Consider the following 26,667-nt stretch of genomic DNA (forward strand, 5'->3'; position numbering starts at 1 on the left):
CTACTCATCAACCTTTTATCCTACAAACTGCTGTCATTGCGCCCCTGTATTATATCTCATGTACTTATTTACCCTCTTTTTCTTAAAACACGTATTACCTATTACAAAACCACTATCTATACAAAGTTCAATTAAAGGTTCAAAATTATCATTTACCCCTGGCAACCCGAGTTACGTATTACGCTCTCTACAAGTTTCTCCCACATTAGCACTTGGGTCAGCCACCACAATTACTCTCACTTACTTGAAATCTCCCATACCACTCATTTAACATCTAAAATTTCTCTCACTCCTTTAAACCTTCACTTCACCAGGTTCATAAACAATTAGTATAACTCACTTTCCGCATCCTACCCTTCTTTTAATTCATATAATCCATGAATTTATACATTTATATTCCCCCCTTTCTTTCCATAACCGATCATTCAACATTACAGATAATATTTAATTGTGTGTGTATATGTATATATATATATATATATATATATATATATATATATATATATATATATATATATATATATATATATATATATAATATATATATATATATATATATATATATATATATATATATATATATATATATATATATATATATATATATATATATACACATATATATATATAATATATATAATATATATAATATATATAATATATATAATATATATATATAATATATATATATATATATATATATATATATATATATGTATATATATATGTGTATATATATGTATATATATATATATATATATATATATATTCTGTATATATATATATATGTATATATTTGTATGTATATATATATGTATATGTTTATATGTATATGTAAATATATATATATATTATATATATATATATGTATATATATATATTTATATGTATATATATATATATATATATATATAAATATATATATATATATATATATATATATATATATATATATATATATAATATATATATATATATATATATATATATATATATATATATATATATATGTATATATACATATATATATATATATATATATATATATATATATATATATATATATATATATATATATATATATATATATACAAAACAAGCACTGTGAAAGAATAGTAAAATTCCAACCGCTTTCGTGACTTCTCACATTATCAAGGAACTATAAAAACAAAACATCAAAGGAAGGCATATAAAGGATCAAGACCACACCTCACCATCACATCCCACAACAAAGCAACACGTCACACACGCATGATGACACCCGACTCTGTGAAACCCACCCAACACGCTACCCAAGAAATAAGACCTATTACCCGTTTAATGTATCATTAAATTCTTCCCAAATTTTATTAATTTTAAATGAATCCAATTTATATAAACCAAAGGAAATATTCATATTACTTTCAAAACTGCTTTTTATTAAACATTATTCAATTATATTCCTGTCGACCATGGACTTGCTTGATTCAACTTTCTCAACTTTTTGAAAATTAATTGGATGGTTAAAATCTCTTACATGAATAAATAGAGCATTGGAATCTTGTCCAGTTCTAATGCTATATTTATGTTGTTTTAATCTTAGTTCGAGATTTTTACCAGTTTGACCGTAATAAACTTTATCGCAAATTTTACAAGGAATCTTACAGACACATCCATCAGCATTTTGGGGGGAATTCTTTATCAAAAGATTTTTACTGTATCAAGATTTTTAAATAAAACTTTGATATTAAAAGTATTAAGAAGAGAAAGCATATCAACCAAATTTTCATGGTAAAGGAGAACCAACATTTTTTTTTTTTGAATAAGACTGATTGTCCCTTTTTGGATTGTAAAAAGTATTTCTAGCAATTTTAAAAGATTTATCAATTACGTTTCTTGGGTATTTCAGATCATTAGCTATTTCATAAATTTTGGATATTTCTTCATATATGAACTCTGGACTATAAATATGTAAAGCTCTCAAAAACACTGAAGAGAAAACCGACAGTTTAACTCTATCTTGATGTGAAGAATAATAGTGTACATAGGAACAGTTATTCGAAGGTTTTCTGTAAATTTTAAACTTAAAGACAGAAAATATCAACATATCTAAACTACTTAGCTCTACTAGGGAGGATTGTGTTAAGCCATCTTGTTTCAAAATATTCCATGTATAAGTTACTAAGAACAGGTGAAAGAGGATTTCCCATTGCCATACCAAACGTCTGAGTATAAAACTTATCATTAAATATAAATTTTGCATCAACAATGCAAAGTTTAATAAGTTTAATGATAGTAGGAATTGGGAATGGTAAATCGAAATTAACAAGCTCTTCAGATAAGAAACTTATTAGATCATCAACTGGAACTTTTTAAACAAGGAAGTAACATCAAAACTAACCATGCTGAAATGATTTAAGTCAGTCAAGGTGCTTAATTCGTCAACTAAATCTATGTTGCTTTTAACATTCAAGTTAGAAATTTTTCCAACAATACAGCTCGAAATTTCGACAAGCAGTTTAGATAATTTATATGGAACTGAACCTATAGAGCTAATAATTGGTCTAACTGGATTACTCGGTTTATGTGTTTTTATTAATCCATACACATAGTGGTTGTTTTGCATATCTGATACCACCTGTTTACTGTAATCTTATTGCATATATATATATATATATATATATATATATATATATATATATATATATATATATATATATATATATATATATATATATATATATATATATATATATATATATATATATATATATAGATACAATAAGATCACAGTAAGCAGGTGATTTCAGAATATGCTAAACAACCACTGTGAAAGAATAGAGAAATTACAAGCGCTTTCGTGACTACTCACATTATCAAGGAACTATGAAAGTAAAGCATCAAAGGAAGGTACATAAGGGGTCTAGCCAACACCTCACTATCAGATCCCACAACAGTTAAACACCTGACGCGTGACTCATAAGAAAGGGAACACTGCAGCAGGCCCGCCGGCCCAACTAGACAGGTCCTTCACACAACCCACCAACAAACTATTCTACCCAAGAAATAAGAAATTTTAAAAATTATTATTTGTCCAGTGTATTATTAAATTCTTCCCAAATTCTATTAATTATAAATGGATCTAATTTATAAAAACCAAAGGAAATATTTAGATTATTGTCAAAACTGCTTTTTATCAAACAAGATTCAATTATATTCCTGTCGACCATGGACTTGCTTGATACTACTTTCTCAACTTTTTGAAAATCAATTGGATGGTTAAAATCTCTTACATGAATAAATAGAGCATTGGAATCTTGTCCAGTTCTAATGCTATATTTATGTTGTTTTAATCTTAGTTCAAGATTTTTACCAGTTTGACCGTAATAAACTTTATCGCAAATTTTACAAGGAATCTTATAGACACATCCATCAGCATTTTGGGGGGAATTCTTTATCAAAAGTTTTTTTACTTTATCAAGATTTTTGAATACAACTTTAATATTAAAAGTCTTAAGAAGAGAAGGCATATCAACCAAGTTTTCATGGTAAGGGAGAACCAACATATTTTTAGTTGAATAAGGCTGGTTATCCCTATTTGGATTATAAAAAGTATTTCTAGCAACTTTAAAAGATTTATCAATTACATTTCTTGGGTATTTCAAATCATTACCTATTTCATAAATTTTGGATATTTCCTCATCTATGAACTCTGGACTACAAATTCGTAAAGCTCTCAAAAACATTGATGAGAAAACAGACAGTTTAACTCTATCTTGATACGAAGAATAATAGTGGACATAGGAACAGTTATTTGTAGGTTTTCTGTAAATTTTAAATTTGAATTCATTATTACCCTTAATAATTAAAACATCTAGAAAAGGCAATGAGTTATTTTCTTCAAACTCAACAGTAAAGTTTATAGAATGGGCTAAGCTATTTAATTTGCCAAGGAAATGGTGTATATCTACATTTTTGGGCATAAGACACAAAATATCATCTACATATCTGAACCATTTAGCTCTATTAGGGAGGATTGTATTAAGCAGCCTTGTTTCAAAAAATTCCATGTATAGGTTACTAAGAACAGGTTAAAGAGGATTTCCCATTGCCATTCCAAACTTCTGAGTGTAAAACTTATCATTAAATACAAATTTTGCATCAACAATGCAAAGTTTAATAAGTTTAATGATAGTAGGAACTGGCAATGGTAAATCATAGTTAACGAGTTCTTCAGATAAGAAACTTAATAAGTCATCAACAGGAACTTTCGTAAACAAGGAAGTAACATCAAAACTAACCATGTTAAAATCATTTAATTCAGTCAAGGAGCTTAATTTATCAACTAAATCTATGTTGTTTTTAACATTAAAGTTAGAAATTTTGCCAACAATATGGCTCAAAATATCAACAAGCCATTTGGATAATTTATATGAAACTGACCCTATGGAGCTAATAATTGGTCTGACTGGACACAACACACAAACCAGGGAATCCAGTCAGACCAATTATTAGCTCCATAGGGTCAGTTTCATATAAATTATCCAAATGGCTTACCATGAAAACTTGGTTGATATGCCTTCTCTTCTTAAGACTTTTAATATTAAAGTTGTATTCAAAAATCTTGATACAGTAAAAAAACTTTTGATAAAGAATTCCCCCCAAAATGCTGATGGATGTGTCTATAAGATTCCTTGTAAAATTTGTGATAAAGTTTATTCCGGTCAAACTGGTAAAAATCTCGAACTAAGATTAAAACAACATAAATATAGCATTAGAACTGGACAAGATTCCAATGCTCTATTTATTCATGCAAGAGATTTTAACCATCCAATTGATTTTCAAAAAGTTGAGAAAGTAGTATCAAGCAAGTCCATGGTCGACAGGAATATAATTGAATCTTGTTTCATAAAAAGCAGTTTAGACAATAATATGAATATTTCCTTTGGTTTATATAAATTAGATCCATTTATAATTAATAGAATTTGGGAAGAATTTAATAATACACTGGACAAATAATAATTTTTAAAATTTCTTATTTCTTGGGTAGAATAGTTTGTTGGTGGGTTCTGTGAAGGACCTGTCTAGTTGGGCCGGCGGGACTCCTGCAGTGTTCCCTTTCTTATGAGTCGCGCATCAGGTGTTTAACTGTTGTGGGATCTGATAGTGAGGTGTTGGCTAGACCCCTTATATACCTTCCTTTGATGCTTTACTTTCATAGTTCCTTGATAATGTGAGTAGTCACGAAAGCGCTTGGAATTTCTCTATTCTTTCACAGTGGTTGTTTTGCATATATATATATATATATATATATATATATATATATATATATATATATATATATATATATATATATATATATATATATATATATATATATATATATATATATATATATATATATATATATATATACATATATATATATATACATATATATATATATACATATATATATATACATATATATATACATACATATATACATACATATATACATACATATATACATATAAACATATAATATATATATATATATATACATATATATATAAATATATATATATAAATATATATATAAATATATATATATATAAATATATATATATAAATATATATATATATAAATATATATATAAATTATATATATATATAAATAGGTAGTAGGTTGGTAGACAGCAACCACCCAGGGAAGTACTACCGTCCTGCCAGATGACTGTGAAACAGAAACCTGTAACTGTTTTGCATGATGGTAGGATTGCTGGTGTCTTTCTGTCTCATAAACACGCTAGATAACTGGGATATCTTCCTACTCCAACTTACACTTTGGTCACACTTCACAGACATGCACATGCATATATATAAACATACATCTAGGTTTTTCTCCTTTTTCTACATAGCTCTTGTTCTTCTTTATTTCTTCTATTGTCCATGGCGAAGTGGAAAAGAATCTTTCCTCCGTAAGCCATGCGTGTCGTATGAGGCGACTAAAATGCCGGGAGCAATGGGCTAGTAACCCCTTCTCCTGTAGACATTTACTAAAAAAGAGAAGAAGAAAAACTTTATAAAACTGGGATGCTTGAATGTGCGTGGATGTAGTGCAGATGACAAGAAACAGATGATTGCTGATGTTATGAATGAAAAGAAGTTGGATGTCCTGGCCCTAAGCGAAAAAAAGCTGAAGGGGGTAGGGGAGTTTCGGTGGGGGGAAATAAATGGGATTAAATCTGGAGTATCTGAGAGAGTGAGAGCAAAGGAAGGGGTAGCAGTAATGTTGAATGATCAGTTATGGAAGGAGAAAAGAGAATATGAATGTGTAAATTCAAGAATTATGTGGATTAAAGTAAAGGTTGGATGCGAGAAGTGGGTCATAATAAGCGTGTATGCACCTGGAGAAGAGAGGAATGCAGAGGAGAGAGAGAGATTTTGGGAGATGTTAAGTGAATGTATAGGAGCCTTTGAACCAAGTGAGAGTAATTGTGGTAGAGGACCTGAATGCTAAAGTAGGAGAAACTTTTAGAGAGGGTGTGGTAGGTAAGTTTGGGGTGCCAGGTGTAAATGATAATGGGAGCCCTTTGATTGAACTTTGTATAGAAAGAGATTTAGTTATAGGTAATACATATTTTAAGAAAAAGAGGATAAATAAGTATACAAGATATGATGTAGGGCGAAATGACAGTAGTTTGTTGGATTATGTATTGGTAGATAAAAGACTGTTGAGTAGACTTCAGGATGTACATGTTCAGGGAGGGGCCACAGATATATCAGATCACTTTCTAGTTGTAGCTACACTGAGAGTAAAAGGTAGATGGGATACAAGGAGAATAGAAGCATCAGGGAAGAGAGAGGTAGAGGTTTATAAACTAAAAGAGGAGGCAGTTAAAGAAAGATATAAACAGCTATTGGAGGATAGATAGGCTAATGAGAGCATAGGCAATGGGGTCGAAGAGGTATGGGGAAGGTTTAAAAATGTAGTGTTAGAGTGTTCAGCAGAAGTTTGTGGTTACAGGAAAGTGGGTGCGGGAGGGAAGAGGAGCGATTGCGATTGGTGGAATGATGATGTAAAGAGAGTAGTAAGGGAGAAAAAGTTAGCATATGAGAAGTTTTTACAAAGTAGAAGTGATGCAAGGAGGGAAGAGTATATGGAGAAAAAGAGAGAGGTTAAGAGAGTGGTGAAGCAATGTAAAAAGAGAGCAAATGAGAGAGTGGGTGAGATGTTATCAACAAATTTTGTTGAAAATAAGAAAAAGTTTTGGAGTGAGATTAACAAGTTAAGGAAGCCTAGAGAACAAATGGATTTGTCAGTTAAAAATGGGAGAGGAGAGTTATTAAATGGAGAGTTAGAGGTATTGGGAAGATGGAGGGAATATTTTAAGGAATTGTTAAATGTTGATGAAGATAGGGAAGTTGTGATTTCGTGTATAGGGCAAGGAGGAATAACATCTTGTAGGAGTGAGGAAGAGCCAGTTGTGAGTGTGGGGGAAGTTCGTGAGGCAGTAGGTAAAATGAAAGGGGGTAAGGCAGCCGGGATTGATGGGATAAAGATAGAAATGTTAAAAGCAGGTGGGGATATAGTTTTGGAGTGGTTGGTGCAATTATTTAATAAATGTATGGAAGAGGGTAAGGTACCTAGGGATTGGCAGAGAGCATGCATAGTTCCTTTGTATAAAGGCAAAGGGGACAAAAGAGAGTGCAAAAATTATAGGGGGATAAGTCTGTTGAGTATACCTGGTAAAGTGTATGGTAGAGTTATTATTGAAAGAATTAAAAGTAAGACTGAGAATAGGATAGCAGATGAACAAGGAGGCTTTAGGAAAGGTAGGGGGTGTGTGGACCAGGTGTTTACAGTGAAACATATAAGTGAACAGTATTTAGATAAGGCTAAAGAGGTCTTTGTGGCATATATATATATATATATATATATATATATATATATATATATATATATATATATATATATATATATATATATATATAATATATTTATTATCACACTGGCCGATTCCCACCAAGGCAGGGTGGCCCGAAAAAGAAAAACTTTCACCATCATTCACTCCATCACTGTCTTGCCAGAAGGGTGCTTTACACTACAGTTTTTAAACTGCAACATTAACACCCCTCCTTCAGAGTGCAGGCACTGTACTTCCCATCTCCAGGGCTCAAGTCCGGCCTGCCGGTTTCCCTGAACCCCTTCATAAATGTTACTTTGCTCACACTCCAACAGCACGTCAAGTATTAAAAACCATTTGTCTCCATTCACTCCTATCAAACACGCTCACGCATGCCTGCTGGAAGTCCAAGCCCCTCGCACACAAAACCTCCTTTACCCCCTCCCTCCAACCTTTCCTAGGCCGACCCCTACCCCGCCTTCCTTCCACTACAGACTGATACACTCCTGAAGTCACTCTGTTTCGCTCCATTCTCTCTACATGTCCGAACCACCTCAACATCCCTTCCTCAGCCCTCTGGACAACAGTTTTGGTAATCCCGCACCTCCTCCTAATTTCCAAACTACGAATTCTCTGCACTATATTCACACAACACACTGCCCTCAGACATGACATCTCCACTGCCTCCAGCCTTCTCCTCGCTGCAACATTCATCACCCATGCTTCATACCCACATAAGAGCGTTGGAAAAACTATACTCTCATACATTCCCCTCTTTGCCTCCAAGGACAAAGTTATTTGTCTCCACAGGCTCCTATATATACATATATATATATATATATATATATATATATATATATATATATATATATATATATATATATATATATATATATATATATATATATATATATATACATATATATATATATATATAGGTACCCCCTCTAGAACTGGACTGGGGACCCTCATCCTCAGGGAAGACAATAAACGTACCTCAGAGAAAACTTAAAGTTCTCCCCGGAACTGTTTGAATATTTTCTTCTCGTACCACCCTCTATATTTTATATTACATGTAAACTTTATTAATAGACAGAATACATTGACAGAAAACACAAACATGAATACATTGATATGATATATCAAAGATTATGAATCTCCTCCAGTTCCTCCAAAGCCGGATGCGAGCCCAGTATGCAGCATGCATTTTCCCTCTGGATGGCCATGCTTAGGCGCTGGAACATGAAAGTGGCTGCTCTTGGGTCCCTAGCGGTATCGATGAGTCTGGAACCCAGTTCTTTAAGGAAACGTGTGGCATTTTTTCCCCCATGATCCAAAGGTCTCTGATCCCACTTGGACAAATTGATATTGTTGGCTTATGTCCCTGTACTTGCCGATGTTCTACTCCTCCCAGTGATCAACAGCTCCTCCCTGTCGCCCCACACCATGATGGATGTAGGTGTCAGCCAGCGTCGACACACAGGTATAGTCCCATGCTAAGAGCTTGCCATTCTGGGTGGTTTGCTGGGTTGTGGGTATTGTTGGCTGCTAGTGATCGGGGTTCTCTCTTGGCTGGGTAGCCAGCTGTAGCAAGGGTTATCTTTATGATGTCGTTGACCTCATTGTGTTTTGCATGCCAGCCCTTAGTTTTAGAACAGTTAAGACCATATAGACCATTTTGGTTGGTTTGCGCATCGCCGCAAATATACGTATATTCCTTGTGAATTGGAGCAGCGAGGCGGAGAGCCACTTCAATACAAAGGGTCGTAGGGTCGAGGTGTGTTCCCATTGCCGAAATGGGAACTGTTTGGAGGAAGTCCCCAGAGTGATGTGTACTCAGAGTTTGGAGACAGGCAGTCTCCCTATTTGATGTTACAGCCCTAAGCATGTTAGGAATCACCTTTTCAGCGATGGGGCCATCCCAACTTGACTGTTTGTAGGCCAGTGCTGCACTAGGTTTTGGTGCTGGAGCAGCAAGTCTCCCATTCAGTGATGGCACTGGCATAGCTAGGGTTCTGAGTCACTGAGATTGTCCAGAAGAACTTGTTTTATTAACTCGTTTGATGCAATGTAAGAGGATAGGGAAGCTGGTAGGGCAATCTGAGAGGATCTGCATACTCCGAGCCCCCCAAGCCTGACTGGAAGTGAAGCTTGTAACCACTGTCCATCTTCGAGGGAGATTCTATACACTCTCTGTCATGGTTTCTTGGTTTCAGATTACTGCTAACTAGAACTCCTAAATCCTTTTCACAATCCGTAATATTAAAATCTACATTATTTAGTTTATATGTGGCATGGTTATTTTCCTGTCCAATATTTAGAACTTTTCATTTATCTATATTAAACTACACCTGCCACTTCTCCGACCACTGCATGTCTATTCAAATCATCCTGGAGTGCTCTAAAGTCCTCAATAAAATGAACTGGACGGCCTATTTTGGTGTCATCAGCAAATTTGCTTATGTCGCTATTTATTCCCTCATCTATGTCGTTTATGTAAATTGTGAACAACAACGGGCGCAACACTGACCCCTGTGTAACACCGCTCGTGATGTGCCCCCATTCTGATTTCTCCCCATTTATGCAAACTCTCTGCTGCCTATTTGTCAACAATCCCTCTACCCAGGAAAAAATTTCTCCTATTCCGACCCCTTACGACACGCATGACTTACGGAGGAAGAACTAGTAAGAAAACAGAAGAAAGACCAGAGGATGTGTATATGCCTGTACATGCATGCATTGTGTGACCTAAATGTAAGTAGATGTAGCAAGAAGTACCTGAAATCTTGCATGTTTATGAGACAGAAAAAAGATATATATATATATATATATATATATATATATATATATATATATATATATAAATATATATATATATATATATATATATATATATATATATATATATATATATATATATATATATATATATATATATATATATATAATGTCGTGCCGAATATGTAAAACTGGTCAATTAGCAAGAACTCATTTCATTAATGTTGATGTAAAAATTTTTAATTTTGCACCAAAAGGAACTTAGAAAAATTACCTAACCTTATTATAACAAGAGCAATTTATTTTAGCCTAACCCAACTAAATATATTTTAGAGTTGTTTACAATAATTTAATACTAAACAAACACAGTGAAATATATTTTTTTCGTTAGGTTCAGAATGATTTTGGCGAAATTATTGCATACACAAATTTTCACTTGTCCTATATGGCAAGATGAGCGTTGCTATTTAAGCCATGATCGCAAGTTCTGCCTATTCGGCACGACATTATATATATATATATATATTATATATATATATATATATATATATATATATATATATATATATATATATATATATATATATATATATATATATGGCAACTATAAATTAAAATGTTAGAAAGTAGATTTCAATAATGGTAGAGCATTGCCCTCTGATTACATATGGGTTTTTACATTATAGACGTGCGCGTATTCCAAAAATATATCTAGAATCACTGATGCATAACAAGTCTGTTCCAACTTCCTGCACTTGTTTTGACAGCAGGTGTTTCAGGAGTCTGTTTGGTCGCATTTCCAGAGCATATAAAACAGGTCTCCCTGCTACAGGAGCCACCATTATTCAAACATACTTCCTCTTCGTTGGGTGATAAACAGTAGGCTCATCTGCAGCTGCTGACAGAGAGAAGTCCCGTCTCAGAAGCAACATTATCAAGTAAACAATATCACCATGAAGCCGATGTATCTGCTGGTGCTGCTCTATGTCTACTTGGTGAAGGTGGAGAGCGCCGTGACTGACCAACCCCCGCTAGACGAGACTGCAGGAACAGACGAAGGCAGTGGAAACTACGAACAACTTGGTGAGGTATGTCGCAGGTCTTTATCCTTATGGTCTTGCTTTATTTTATCCCATTTCTTTTGAACTGAGCACCAACATATCGCAGAGATATAACACGTAACTAGTTGACAAAGCCAGAATAAGACTTAAGATACACGTGCAAATTACTTTCAAATCTTAATAGAAATATTACTGCTCAGTCATGAATGTTAGTGAAAAAGTTATATGTCACTGATTTGCAAGTACCCGTTTAATTCAGACATATTTGATTGCGGGGTCTTAGTACTGAACCTATAAATGGTTTGGGAACCTCAGAATCTACACTTCTACAAGATCCTATGTCTATCAGTAGACTGGTAGACAGCAGAAAAAGGTACTGTACTACCGTCCTGCCATCTGAATGTAAAATAGACTCTCAGGACTGCTAGGTCATTATTTCAATTTCAAGAACTTTTATGATGGCAGATAAATCTCATAAACATACATACCAGCTCAAATCAAAGCCCACATAATTTACTGTATACTAACATTAGTCTTATTTTTCTAAATATTTATCATGTTAAAATTGCAAAAGAAAGACTAATATTCAAACGGAACGTCATAAAGTCTTACATCTACATTATATTTTTTTGTACAATTCTCTAGCTGTTTACTATATTTTTTTTTCAACGTAAACACCGGGAAAAAATCAGTATAATTCAAATATTTAATTATAGTATATTGTTTTAAATACTGTGTTCTAACATATCCTCTGGTAGAGGAGAATAGCAGGAGTGGGTTTAATACAAAAGGTTTACTGGTTTCTGTGATGTAACATCGAGACTAGCTTTCCCAGAAAAATTATTGTCTTCATCCGCGCCGGGTCGCCATCTGGAGAAGACCCGGGCCGGAAGTACCGGGGAACCAACATCAATCAATCAATCTTCATCCGTAGCTCATTTAGTGTAGTAGCGACCAGTAGACGCCTCAACTCAAGGGGAGAATCCTACCTAGTTTTGGAGAGTTATGAGTCACATTTTTATGGTGTTTGTGTTGGGCCTCTTGATGATGCTGAACTACAGGTCCTGTGCCTCTTCAGGGTGTTGAGCTACAGCTTCTGAGCCAGCTGTTTCTCTTGGCATCCTAACTTCCTCTCTCTATCTCTTTTCTTGTTATACGTCGTTTAAATTTAAATTATCCTAAAGCCATATTTACATAGTTTTTCAGTGTATAGTTTTTTAAACGTCAGCTCTGATTTGCTATATAATTTAAATTATGGTTAACATACTGGCTAAGAGGCAAGGAAAAGATGTGTGAACTGATGTATATATTGTAAACACACACACACACACGAACGCACACACAACAATGAATAGGCGGGGCCAGGAGCTATGAGTCGACCCCTGCAACCACAATTGAGTACACACACACACACGTGAAGCAGTACCGTTAAATAGTGCTCCCATGATTTAGCGTTCTAGCGGCTGTCCTAAGATATTATTAGCGATCATCGTACAGGAGTGAATCAGTGAACATACCTACAAGAGTGTAACAGCTTTGTAGAGTGTGAATAATGTGATAAGATCAAGAATTTTACAATTTAAATTTGAATGGGGTGATTTTCACTGGAACCTGCGTGAGGGAGGGTAACAATCAGCTGATCAGGCTGCTGGCACAAGTGTTGACACTCAATATCGAAATAAACATAGTTATTGGGTCAAGGTCGTGATCTTAAGTATTAATAAATACAGATATTGGTCGGTTATAGCAGCAGTGTAGCGATAACGTCATAAACGAGTGATTAAGTAAATACTGAAAGAAAGAAAAAATTAGTCAATCCCCAGCTGCTGGTGTTGTGAATGCAGTTAATATCATCAGATTTGTTATGACCATAATACTCCAATAAAGAAAAAAGAGTGAATATCAAGTATTAAAAAATAGAATAAAAAATTGAATGGATGATAAAGTTAGTGAGAAAGTTACAAAGTGAAGCGTTATAGAAGCCACCAACAGGAGCCTCCATTGTTGTGCAGAGGACATCACTTGCCTATGTGTGGTTAATTTTGGTTAGTGTCTAAAGTCTCAGTGTCTCGCCCTGCTGGTTGTATGTTATACCATCACTCCCTAACTTTCACTGCCTGGAGATAGATAGTAATCTATCTAAAAATCTTCAGAAGAGTTGTGAAGTCTAGTGATCCCCCCCCCCCCCCGTCTTTCTGACAGCGACAAGCTAGTAAACGAGTGCGCACATACAAACACACGTGTTCACCAGTAATTATTATAATAGTAAATATTAGTATACATTAAGAAGGAAGTGAGTGAGCCTAGTGTGCAAAGATCCGGGTCGGGAGAGTACAACAATAGTGTGTTAACGTGACCCCTCCCCCTCTTTCTCAAAGAACGACAATCTAGTAAACACAAACACAAACACGTGTACAGAGTAAATAAGAACATAAGAACATAAGAAAGGAGGAACACTGCAGGAGGCCTGTTGGCCCATACTAGGCAGGTCCTTTACAATTCATCCCACTAACAAAACATTTGCCCAACCCAATTTTCAATGCCACCCAAGAAATAAGCTCTGATGTGAAAGTCCCACTCCAACCTAAATTTGAAACTACCCAAAGTCCCAGCCTCAATAACCCAACTAGGTAGACTGTTCCACTCATCAACTACCCTATTTCCAAACCAATACTTTCCTATGTCCTTTCTAAATCTAAACTTATCTAATTTAAATCCATTACTGCGGGTTCTCTCTTGGAGAGACATCGAGTACAGAAAAGCTGATAGAAGCAGAAGAGACTTGAAGTTAGTTAGTTTAATATGTTTATTATGCACCCCATACCCATCCAGTGGGCGGTAGTCAAAAGATTACAGAGGTACATAATGGGTCCAGGGACTGGACCTCAAAGTTTTGATAGCTGAGCAAGTTACAGAGGTAATGAATTCACAATTTACAAAGGTAATGAACTCACAATTTACAAAGGTAATGAACTCCAGGTAGGTCTAGTCACAATCATGACAAGTTACAAAGGTATTTACAGATTACAGAGGTACACAATGGGTCGAGGGACCGGGCTCCAAAGTTTTGATGGCTCAACTAGGTACAAGGTAATGAACTCACAAGTTACAAAGGTAATGAACTCACAAGTTACAAAGGTAATGAATACTGTAAGAATGGTTACTTACGTGTATACATGGCTGCAATCATGAACAAATTTTAGAGTAATGAGCAATTCACACTTCCACACCCGGTCACAACTGTAGTGAGTTATTGGTGCAAATGTTGATTGCTGAGTCTCTCTCTCTCTCACACACACACACACACACATACAAATTCATATACACACACACACATAATCACACACACACACACACACACATACACAAACTCATACACACACACGCACACACACTCATACACACACACACACACTCATACACACACACACACTCATACTCACACACACACAACTCACACACACACACACTTGAAGACGATGTAATCAGTTCATCACCCTTGAAGTTTTAAGGTGGTCAGTCCCTCAGTCTGGAGAAGAGTATTGTTCCATAGTCTGAAACAATATGGAGTTGATACGATACGATAGGACTCACAGGTAAGGACCCACGAGGGGCGAGGGGCAAGTGGGGACAGTGCGAAGAATAGACGGTGAGAGAAATGTCTTGAGTTGAAGAGAGGAGTCAGGACTAGGCCCAACTGCTAAGCCTGGATAAACAATAACGAAGACGACATAAAAGACAACAGGGACTCTGTGGGTGCTGACTGCAACTGACTGGAAGCACTTCAACTTGCAATGACTGGATATGTTTCAGGGACACGTTGTTGCAAAGGCGACGCAAAACGCACATCGCAAGCACTTCAGCCCTAAAAACGCACAAAGACACAGCTATACGGCAATGGCACTTTTAAGTTATTTGAATTTTTAAGCAAAAGTCAGATAATTTATGTGTATTGTGGTGGAGGTGCCGGATCATTCAATGATTGAAAAAGATTTACATCATTGTAAGGACGTCTGAGAGTATCAGCTAAGTATGTAGTCCAGTAGTCATGATATGTTTCAAGTCTGTCAAGTTGTTTGTCACTAAGTGTCTTCCAGTATACGTTCAAAGCTGGTGTGTTTGTCGTGAGGTGGAGAGATTCACTGGTGGCAAATATGGAGTTGAAGTGATAGGATGGAGCCTTATATAGCGCCAGGAGGTGAGACGTAGGTCACTAGTAGAGGTAAGAACGTAGACGTTGGGAGGTCAGGTCCCTCTCAAATCCAGCCATTCTCACTAGTAGAGGTTGTCCAAGTAGATTTCAGGTCTGTACCAAGATACCCAAGGCAATTGTACCTCTAGTGCTTGGACGCGCACATATCTGTGTCCCTACCTACACATTACCCACGCCACGCCCTTGTGCGTGGAATCCGTACCCTGCTGCACGCCATGCGCACCAAACACGCTTCATGTATCTACAACTAGCATACGTCATGATCACCAGGACCAACACCTGGTTATCCCTTTCCAGGGGAACCAAACTTTGGACCGTCCCCCCTTCCAGAATGCCATACATACCAGTCTCCACACATACTTGGATCGTGCATTCACATGGTTTTCCATAATCATGTGGTAAGAACTTACCCTAATAATGTGCACAGACACAATTCATTTGTATTTCCTCCTTAGAGAGACAGAGACAGCATACCTCAAGGTACATGATACAATCAATCAATCACATAAGCGACTCTCTGTTATATAACAATTCATGAAAACACACCTGATTAAAAGAGAGCACTATTGTACGCTCACAACCGGGTTTATGTGTTGATGCAAACTCAACACCATACATGAAATGTTCCCAGCCACCAAGATACACACCTCCCTCACACACCTTACACCACACCTTTACTTATCAAAAGCATCACTCACGCCCATGCATACCTCAAGAAGCCAGCTTCATAATACCCATTAAGATTGCAACACCCATAAGTCCCTGACGCGGAAGCTACGATGTCCCTCTGTTCCCAGTGATGTCCTTATTCCTCCGTTGCGTCCCATAAAATATTGCTGCCAGTGCCCTGATTCTCTCCTTTACTGACACATGTCTGAAAACCCATGACGTATACACAAAGTCCGTGACTAGATATCCCATTGCGTTCTGCACCGGCACCCCCCCCCCCCCCCAATCTAAGCTTAACGCCCTTAAAACGCTAATCCCACCTCCACCCACCATACGTATAACCCTACTAAACACTCCCTCACTGGTTCCAACCTTGTACAAAAAAATACTGCATGAAAGACAGTGTCAATGTCCCCACACACACAACACTCCCCTCGCTCCTGCACACGCCTATTTGCCAACACTTCTCCAGACGGCAGTATATTGTGGAGGAATTTAAACATTACCTCCCTTACCACTGCCTTTAGTCGTAACCCTTTTAAGCGGCCCCATATATCACTCCACGCATACATCGGATATATACCTTCAACCTTAGCAACCACCTCCCCACGACCCACCTGAGCCAGTCTTCCTATCCTGACCCTGTGTAGGTCCCACACATAAGTTAATAACCTCAACATTCCCTCACACATCTGGACATCTCTACCCCTCACCCAACGCTCCAAATCCCTTCGAACCCATGCCAAACCTGTGCCTGCAGCCCTACCCTCCCTCAAATAACTGTGTTTTACATACATGCCCAACATCCTTTGATGCAGTGCCATTAACCCCAGCACTCCCCGGCATGCCGGAAGACACACAACATCTCTCGATAACCAGTCACATCCCGAACCCCAAATATATTGATATACACGATTCAACAGGCGCTTATCATCGCACGTTTTCAAGGGATATATACCTACCACATGCCTCAGCTTACCATACAAAAGCACATTCACCACAATAGCACGCTGGTGTAACGTCAGACCTCCTGTATGCAATCCCGCCAATCTACCCAGAACCCTATCCACAGCTTCTTTCGAATGCACCTCCCTCGCCTCCTAAACGTTTCCCATATGAACAACCCCACACACCTTAATTTGACGCACCAGGGGCCAGCCGTCTTCCTGTCCTAGAGCCCCACCCACGCTGTCCCCCACCCTCATAGACTTTTCCCTATTAATCGTCATCCCTGTTGCCCTTCCAAAACGCTCCACCAATTCCCCCACCTTTCGTAAATCCTTTGACCTTCTGAATAGAACCGTGGTATCACCCACATAACCCACTATCCCTGGTTCCACAGCCACTTCATCCCTCTTCAGTCCCTCCCTTACACTCCATCGCACAGCCCTATAGAACGGATCCTGGATCAACACAAAGAGAAGCTGCGACACAGGGCACCCTTGCCTCAAGCCCCTTTCCATCCTAACTAGTTTTCCTAGCCTACCATTTACCTGCACCCGTACCATAGCCTGCTCATACAGCACCTTTGCCCAACTGACGATTTCCCTCCCAAACCCTTGCCATTGCATTAACTTCCACAACGCCTCACGCTCCACACAGTCACATGCCGCATGCCAATCCAATGCTAATACCCCCTTTATTTGCCCCCCGTTTTCGTCTATAAACCTACGTATGATCCCTTGCCCCACACACATTGATCGCCCAGGCACACCATATTGACCCTCATCCAAAACTTTGTCAAGAACTCTTTTCATCCTATTCCCTAACATTTTAGTGAAGATCTTGTAATCACCACACATTAAAGTAATCAATCGACAATCATGTACGTAATCACAATACTTCCTTTTCAGGACCATGACCACCACACCCGTACGTTGCTGTTCCCCCAACCTACCTTTGGTTTTCATAGCATTAAATAAAACCACTAAAAATTCACACAAACATTCCAAGTTTTCCTTATAAAAATTGCAAGGAATACCGTCAATTCCCGGCAATTTTCCCACACTCATTCCGTCCACTGCCGTTCTAATCTCCTCGCTTATAGGCCCACTCAGATTCAACTGATCCTTATGCTCCAGATTACAACATACCCATTCACCCATTTCCCCTAGCACCTCACAATTAACCCCCACTCTTTTGCCATGCATCTCGTACCACGCATCCACGTAGCAACCCATACCCTCTGTTGACATGAGCACCTGCTCCTGACGATACCCCTCCAATTGCTCCTTATTTCCGTCGCCCTGCGACGTTTTCCCTGCTCTCTCAAGACATATGCCAAAGGACAGTCGCCCCATAAAACCCCATCGATTCCTCCCGCGATTCGGACCGCATCAAATTCACGATTTTGAATGTCCCTAATCAGTTGTTTCAAACCCTCAATCTCAGCCACCGGATACTCACCCCCCCCCCTCCCATATAGCATTCCTGCAGTTGACCTTCAAGGTAATGTAAAACACCATATTGAAATCTCCACTCTTCCCTTCCCCACTTCTGATAAAAATCCCTCAACTTCCCCTTACCGACCATGTCCCACCACCCAAGGATGTCTACCCCATCCCAACCGTCTACCCACCATCTCCAAGCACTCTCAAAAGATTCCCTCCCACCCCCTTTGTGCAATAACCCAACATTCAACTTCCAATAACTCCTGAAACGCTTTGGCAATCCCTCCAAAGTCCACCAGAACCCCTCTATGGTCAGAGAAGCTCACATTCAGTGCACAAACGCTGCTTACCCTCACCCCCTTAGATATATAGATTCGATCAAGCCTCGCCGCATAATCGCGCCTAATAAACGTATGCATAACCCCACCCACCTCCTCCCCTCCCACGTCCACTTCATTCACACCTCGCAACAGATCTCCTAAATACCCCGAAACAAACCCCTTCCTCTAGGTTCTACGTCCTTATGCCTAACAATACAGTTCCAGTCACCTCCTAGAATCGTAACGACTGGCAGCGATCTTAAATGGTAAACAAGGACATCCCTAAAGAACCTATTTTTGACGCTCATGTCTCCTTCCGCAGGCCCATACACCCCTATGAAACCCACTTGAACCCCACCCCACACGCCATCCACCCGAACCACCCGCCCCTCGTCCCCTACCTCATATCTTTGCAGAGAAAACGGGCTAGCTTCTTTAATTAATGCCACACCACCTTTCAATCATGCAGAGCAACCCATATACACATCATGTCCATCAATCATTAACTCCCCAATGATTTATAATTGTGCTCTTGCAGGAACACAAGGTCAGGCACATATCTCTTTAAAAATACCTCCAGACTCTTACATTTGTCTACTGACTTCAACCTGCTAACATTTAAAGTAATACACTTGAAGGATTCAATGGAGGCTTGCCTTTAGACACCTTAACACTCTTAGATCCTCGACGAGCACCCCCACCTCTCCCCCACACCCCCTGTGCATTCCCCTTTCACATGCTCAACACACTTTGTTCCGCCCGTACCTCTACGGGTCACATCGTGCCATGCTTTTTTCCTGGACCTTTGCCCAGGAGTCAAAACATCATCACTATCTGATATCACAGCAGCTCTCTTGCGAGAGCTACGATCTGCAACCATAGCCTCCTCTAGGCTATTATCACTGTGGATGTCCACTACTACATCCTGTTCTACTTCCACGCCAAAACGCAGCCTGCACATTGGGACCTCCTGCCCTTGCCGCTACACTCTCGGTTTCCAAACCAGCATGGATCATCGTAGACGCCGAAACGTCCAACAATTCATGCAGAGCCTCCTGAATGGATGCCTCCATTACATCCTGAGTAATTATAGAGTCCTCCTCGCCCGTCGCCGACACCAAGCCTACGTCCTCTCCAAATCCAGGTAGGGTCACACATGCAGAAGACAACTCTGTCTCCCTCTCTACCTCCTGACTCCACGTCTCCCATGCCGGAGTCTCATGCTGCGTTGCCGTAGCGTATGTTTGCTGCTTCGTTGCATCACCAGTCCTTGTATCAGCCGTTGATCTTCCTCGTCGCGTAGGACATTGCGCCACGATGTGATCATATGTCCCACATAGTCGATATGTACGCCTCTGACCCGTGTACGTAACGAAGACTTGAGTATGGAAGTCCTCCTCCACCACGTACGATGGTATAGGGTGCTTTAAGGACATTTTAAGGGAAAAAGACCCTTTTGGCATGCCAACAAGCGGTCCATCACGCCAACGTCCCAATGTCGCCAAATGTATCGTACCATAACGCCCAAAAACGTTCCTTAAATCACTCTCATCAGCTTAAAAAGGAACATTACGCACCTTGGACCTGCCTCGCATGGGCCAGTAGGCCTTCTGCAGTGTTCCTTCGTTCTTATGTTCTTATGTTCTTATATAAGCAGTGAGACAGGGAACACAATCAACTTGACGAAAATGAATATAACTTACAATATAGTTCAGAGAACAGTTCACCACAGGAACTAAGGCACAGGTCCCAAGCCCTATACAGCACGAGTACTGCTCCAAGCCAGTACTCTGCCCAATGTCTCCAACAGTCTCCTCCCGAGATTTCAGCAGCCTTCTCCCTAGCCCTGCAGCAGCTCCTCCTGAGCTATGCACACAGCAGCAGCTCCGCTCGAAGTCTCCCGATCATGCTCTTCCTTGGGCTTTTATGGTGGTCCAAGCACCCTCCACAATGAGGTGTGCACCACGTGTACGACCTGACGCCGAGATCTGACGCCAGTGACGAACAAAGGAGCTGATACTTAAGCCGAAAAGGCGTGGCTGCTTAGCCACTTGCCAAGGCAAGGTGACCATATAATTAGGTCTCCCTGGAGACCTCACAAGCCCAGCTGAACTACATCACATGATAGCACACACCTGGTAGTACTCAACTGGTAGTATTCACCTGCTGGCACTCAACCTAGTAGCACACACCTGGTAGCACTCACATGATAGCACTCACCCGGTAGTACTCACCTGGTAGTACTCACCTTTTAGTACTCACCTGGTACCCCTCACTCGGTAGCACTTACCTGGTAGCACCCACCTGGTAAAAAAAATTATATTTCTATCACATATTTAATTTTAAAATGGTTGAAAAAAAATCCTAGTTATTGTTTTGTATCACTTCTGTTATAAAATCGGCAGTGTTACTGAGAGGTAAACATTGTGAAATACCAGGTGTGTGGAACCTGGGGGGAGGGGGGTTATATTGCGTAGTCTGTAGGGAGGGAGCTTACGTATGGGGAGAAGCGAGGTAAGCAGGAATATGATGTTGGGAATGAACGAAACTTATTGGAAAGGGGAAGAAAGTGAGGAGTGAGAGGAGGGAGAAGCGAGGGGTAATGAGGGGTCAAGGTAAAGGGAAAAAAAATAATAAAAATCCTGGTGGGGAGAAATAGTAAAAGATTTACACAGTGGATTTAAAGGTCATACAGGATTAAGAGAGAATGGAAGGCAGAGTTAGGAAGGTCCTACAGGAAGAGGGAAGGGAGATAGTTAACTAAGGCACAGACGAGAGAGAGAGACAGGAGTGGGTAAAGGAGAGGTATATCACCAGTGTTCTGCTACCATACTCTGTGATAGTTATGTGATTGGTGCTTGTGCTGAGATGATTAATATACTGTTCAGTACATCCACATGCAATTGAGCTGCCATCCATAGGATATTTGGTGCTTCGCTCTAGGCGCGAGACAGACATCTCAGTAACCCCTAAACCCAGCGCCCACTACCTCAGTGCACGGGAAAGGAATAGTACAATATGTATCATAAATTTCTAGTACAGTTAAGCATCAGCAGTGAAGATTTGAAACTAAGCAGAGTCATTCACAAGATTTTGCATGGAAACCAATATCCCAATTTCTTCGGTAAAACTGACAGATTTGCTCCTACACACAGACCATCAGTTCAAGTCTTTCACTAAGTAAAATATACCAGTGTGGAAAGTTTCAAGCCAGTCAGAAGAGGCTATACAAAGTTATGATAATTATTACCTAACACAATCAAACGCCAGTTTTCCGTATCTTCGTTGTATTTTCTTTCAAATTCTCTGTAATATTTTAAGAAAAATATATGATTTTTAGGGATACTGGAATTTGTATACTTCCTGTTCTACCTGACAAGACATCTCAGTTTTTTTTTTTTCTAATTGTCACCTACTTATAATTATCCAGAAATTCCTCTAAGATCCATCCATAACTGAAGGGTTCAGTCCCTTCACTACACCTACACAGTTCAGTCCCTTCACTACACCTACACAGTTCAGTCCCTTCACTGCACCTACACAGTTCAGTCCCTTCACTGCACCTACACAGTTCAGTCCCTTCACTGCATCTACACAGTTCAGTCCCTTCACTGCACCTACACAGTTCAGTCCCTTCACTGCACCTTCACTACACCTACACAGTTCAGTCCCTTTACTTCACCTACACAACTCAGTCCCTTCACTGCACCTACACAGTTCAGTCCCTTCACTGCACCACTACACCTACACAGTTCAGTCCCTTCACTACACCTACACAGTTCAGTCCCTTCACTACACCTACACAGTTCAGTCCCTTCACTGTACCTTCACTACACCTGCACAGTTCAGTCCCTTCGCTACACCTACACAGTTCAGTCCCTTCACTGTACCTTCACTACACCTGCACAGTTCAGTCCCTTCTACACCTGCACAGTTCAGTCCCTTCACTACACCTACACAGTTCAGTCCCTTCACTACACCTGCACAGTTCAGTCCCTTCATTACACCTACACAGTTCAGTCCCTTCACTGCACCTTCACTACACCACAGTTCAGTCCCTTCACTGTACCTTCACTACACCTGCACAGTTCAGTCCCTTCACTACACCTGCACAGTTCAGTCCCTTCACTACACCTACACAGTTCAGTCCCTTCACTACACCTGCACAGTTCAGTCCCTTCATTACACCTACACAGTTCAGTCCCTTCACTGCACCTTCACTACACCTGCACAGTTCAGTCCCTTCACTGTACCTTCACTGCACCTGCACAGTTCAGTCCCTTCACTACACCTACACATTTCAGTCCCTTCACTGTACCTTCACTACACCTGCACAGTTCAGTCCCTTCACTATACCTACACAGTTCAGTCCCTTCACTACACCTACACAGTTCAGTCCCTTCACTGTACCTTCACTACACCTACACAGTTCAGTCCCTTCACTGTACCTTCACTACACCTACACAACTCAGTCCCTTCACTGTACCTACACAGTTCAGTCCCTTCACTACACCTACACAGTTCAGTCCCTTTACACCTACATAGTTCAGTCCCTTCACTGCACCTTCCCTACACCTGAACAGTTCAGTCCCTTTTACACCTACACAGTTCAGTCCCTTCACTACACCTACACAGTTCAGTCCCTTCACTGTACCTTCACTACACCTGCACAGTTATACTAATAGCAGGAGTGTTAGAAATAAGATAGATGAGCTAAGATTAATTGCAAGTGCAGGAAACATAGATATTATTGCTATAACAGAGACCTGGCTCAATCTGAAAGATAGAGAGATGCCCTCTGAATGTCACATACAAGGCTATAAATTATTCCACACTGACAGGGTCAACAGGAAAGGTGGTGGAGTAGCGATGTATGTCAGAGACAATTTAAATTGTTGTGTTAGACAAGATATTAAATTAGAAGCGTCAGCCACTGAATCTGTTTGGTTACAGCTTCTCGAGGGCCGAGAAAAACTAATTTTGGGTGTGATTTACAGGGCCCCAAATCTTGATAGGGAGTGCAGTAAACTTCTATGGGACGAAATTCGTAAGGCATCTACATACGAAAATGTTGTGCTAATGGGAGATTTCAACTATAGACAGATTGACTGGAGCAATTTGACAGGAAATTTAGAGTCGGGTGACTTTCTTGATACGATCCAGGATTGTTTTTTAAAACAGTTTGTGACAGAGCCAACTAGGGGAAATAACCTCCTTGACTTGGTTCTTGCCAGTAGGGAAACACTAATTAATAATCTTGAGGTTAATGATGAGCTTGGGGAGAGTGATCACAAATCACTCAGTTTTAACATATCATGGAATTCCCCTAATAATGGCAATCAAGTCTCCGTCCCTGACTTTCGCTTGGCTGATTTCATAGGACTGAAAAATTACTTAGGTGGGCTGAACTGGAATGACCTGACTAGGGGTCAGGTAGGTGGTGATGGTTGCCGATATGATGCTTTCCAGGGCATAGTTCTAGCTGCTCAGTCAAATTATGTTCCAAATAGGGAAATCAGATCAAACAAAAATGATCCTAAATGGATGAACAATAGATTAAAATATCTGATTGGTCAAAAGAGAGGCATATATAGGCAAATCAAAAGAGGAGAGGGGCAATTAAGAAATCGATATATTCAGTTAAAGAGAGAAATAAAAAAGGGAATTAGAAAAGCAAAAAGAGATTATGAGGTTAAAGTTGCAAGAGAATCGAAGACTAACCCAAAAGGATTCTTTCAGGTATACAGAAGTAAGATCAGGGACAAGATAGGCCCACTCAAAAGTTCCTCGGGTCAGCTCACTGACAGTGATAAGGAAATGTGTAGAATTTTTAACACATACTTCCTCTCAGTTTTTACACAGGAGGATACCAGCGATATTCCAGTAATGATAAATTATGTAGAACAGGACGATAATAAACTGTGCACGATTAGGGTCACAAGTGACATGGTCCTTAGGCAAATAGATAAATTAAAACCTAACAAATCCCCAGGCCCTGATGAACTGTATGCAAGGGTTCTAAAGGAATGTAAAGAGGAGCTTAGCACACCTTTGGCTAATCTTTTCAACATATCACTACAAACTGGCATGGTGCCAGATAAGTGGAAAATGGCAAATGTGATACCTATTTTCAAAACAGGTGACAGGTCCTTAGCTTCGAACTATAGACCAATAAGCCTAACCTCCATAGTGGGAAAATTTATGGAATCAATAATTGCCGAGGCAGTTCGTAGCCACCTTGAAAAGCATAAATTAATCAACGAATCTCAGCATGGTTTTACAAAGGGGCGTTCCTGCCTTACGAATTTATTAACTTTTTTCACTAAGGTATTTGAGGAGGTAGATCATGGTAATGAATATGATATTGTGTATATGGACTTCAGTAAGGCTTTTGACAGGGTCCCACATCAGAGACTATTGAGGAAAATTAAAGCACATGGAATAGGAGGAGAAATTTTTTCCTGGATAGAGGCATGGTTGACAAATAGGCAGCAGAGAGTTTGCATAAATGGGGAGAAATCAGAGTGGGGAAGCGTCACGAGCGGTGTTCCACAGGGGTCAGTGTTGGGCCCCCTGCTGTTCACAATCTACATAAACGACATAGATGAGGGCATAAAGAGCGACATCGGCAAGTTTGCCGATGACACCAAAATAGGCCGTCGAATTCATTCTGACGAGGACATTCGAGCACTCCAGGAAGATTTGAATAGACTGATGCAGTGGTCGGAGAAGTGGCAGATGCAGTTTAATATAGACAAATGCAAAGTTCTAAATGTTGGACAGGACAATAACCATGCCACATATAAACTAAATAATGTAGATCTTAATATTACGGATTGCGAAAAAGATTTAGGAGTTCTGGTTAGCAGTAATCTGAAACCAAGACAACAGTGCATAAGTGTTCGCAATAAAGCTAATAGAATCCTTGGCTTCATATCAAGAAGCATAATAGGAGTCCTCAGGTTGTTCTTCAACTCTATACATCCTTGGTTAGGCCTCATTTAGATTATGCTGCACAGTTTTGGTCACCGTATTACAGAATGGATATAAATTCTCTGGAAAATGTACAAAGGAGGATGACAAAGATGATCCCATGTATCAGAAACCTTCCCTATGAGGATAGACTAAGGGCCCTGAAACTGCACTCTCTAGAAAGACGTAGAATCAGGGGGGATATGATTGAGGTTTATAAGTGGAAGACAGGAATAAATAAAGGGGATGTAAATAGTGTGCTGAAAATATCTAGCCTAGACAGGACTCGCAGCAATGGTTTTAAGTTGGAAAAATTCAGATTCAGGAGGGATATAGGAAAGTACTGGTTTGGTAATAGAGTTGTGGATGAGTGGAACAAACTCCCAAGTACAGTTA

General features: G+C 39.1%; 2 protein-coding genes across 3 annotated transcripts in view; one reads left to right on the forward strand and one right to left on the reverse strand.

Annotated features, from left to right (window-relative positions):
• The window catches only part of LOC138854516 (uncharacterized), a 484,295-nt gene that overhangs the window by 347,701 nt on the left and 109,927 nt on the right, over window positions 1–26,667 (reverse strand). The gene's annotated exons all lie outside the window — the stretch shown is intronic.
• The window catches only part of LOC128699315 (uncharacterized), a 49,886-nt gene continuing 34,692 nt past the window's right edge, over window positions 11,474–26,667 (forward strand). For both annotated transcript variants that reach the window (XM_053791926.2, XM_053791927.2), the window contains exon 1: window positions 11,474–11,729. In XM_053791926.2, the coding sequence (XP_053647901.1) occupies window positions 11,600–11,729 (130 nt within the window). In that variant the 5' untranslated portion in view covers window positions 11,474–11,599. The remainder of the gene's footprint in view (window positions 11,730–26,667) is intronic.

Source organism: Cherax quadricarinatus, chromosome 61, assembly GCF_038502225.1.
Source record: "Cherax quadricarinatus isolate ZL_2023a chromosome 61, ASM3850222v1, whole genome shotgun sequence".
NCBI lineage: Eukaryota > Metazoa > Arthropoda > Malacostraca > Decapoda > Parastacidae > Cherax > Cherax quadricarinatus.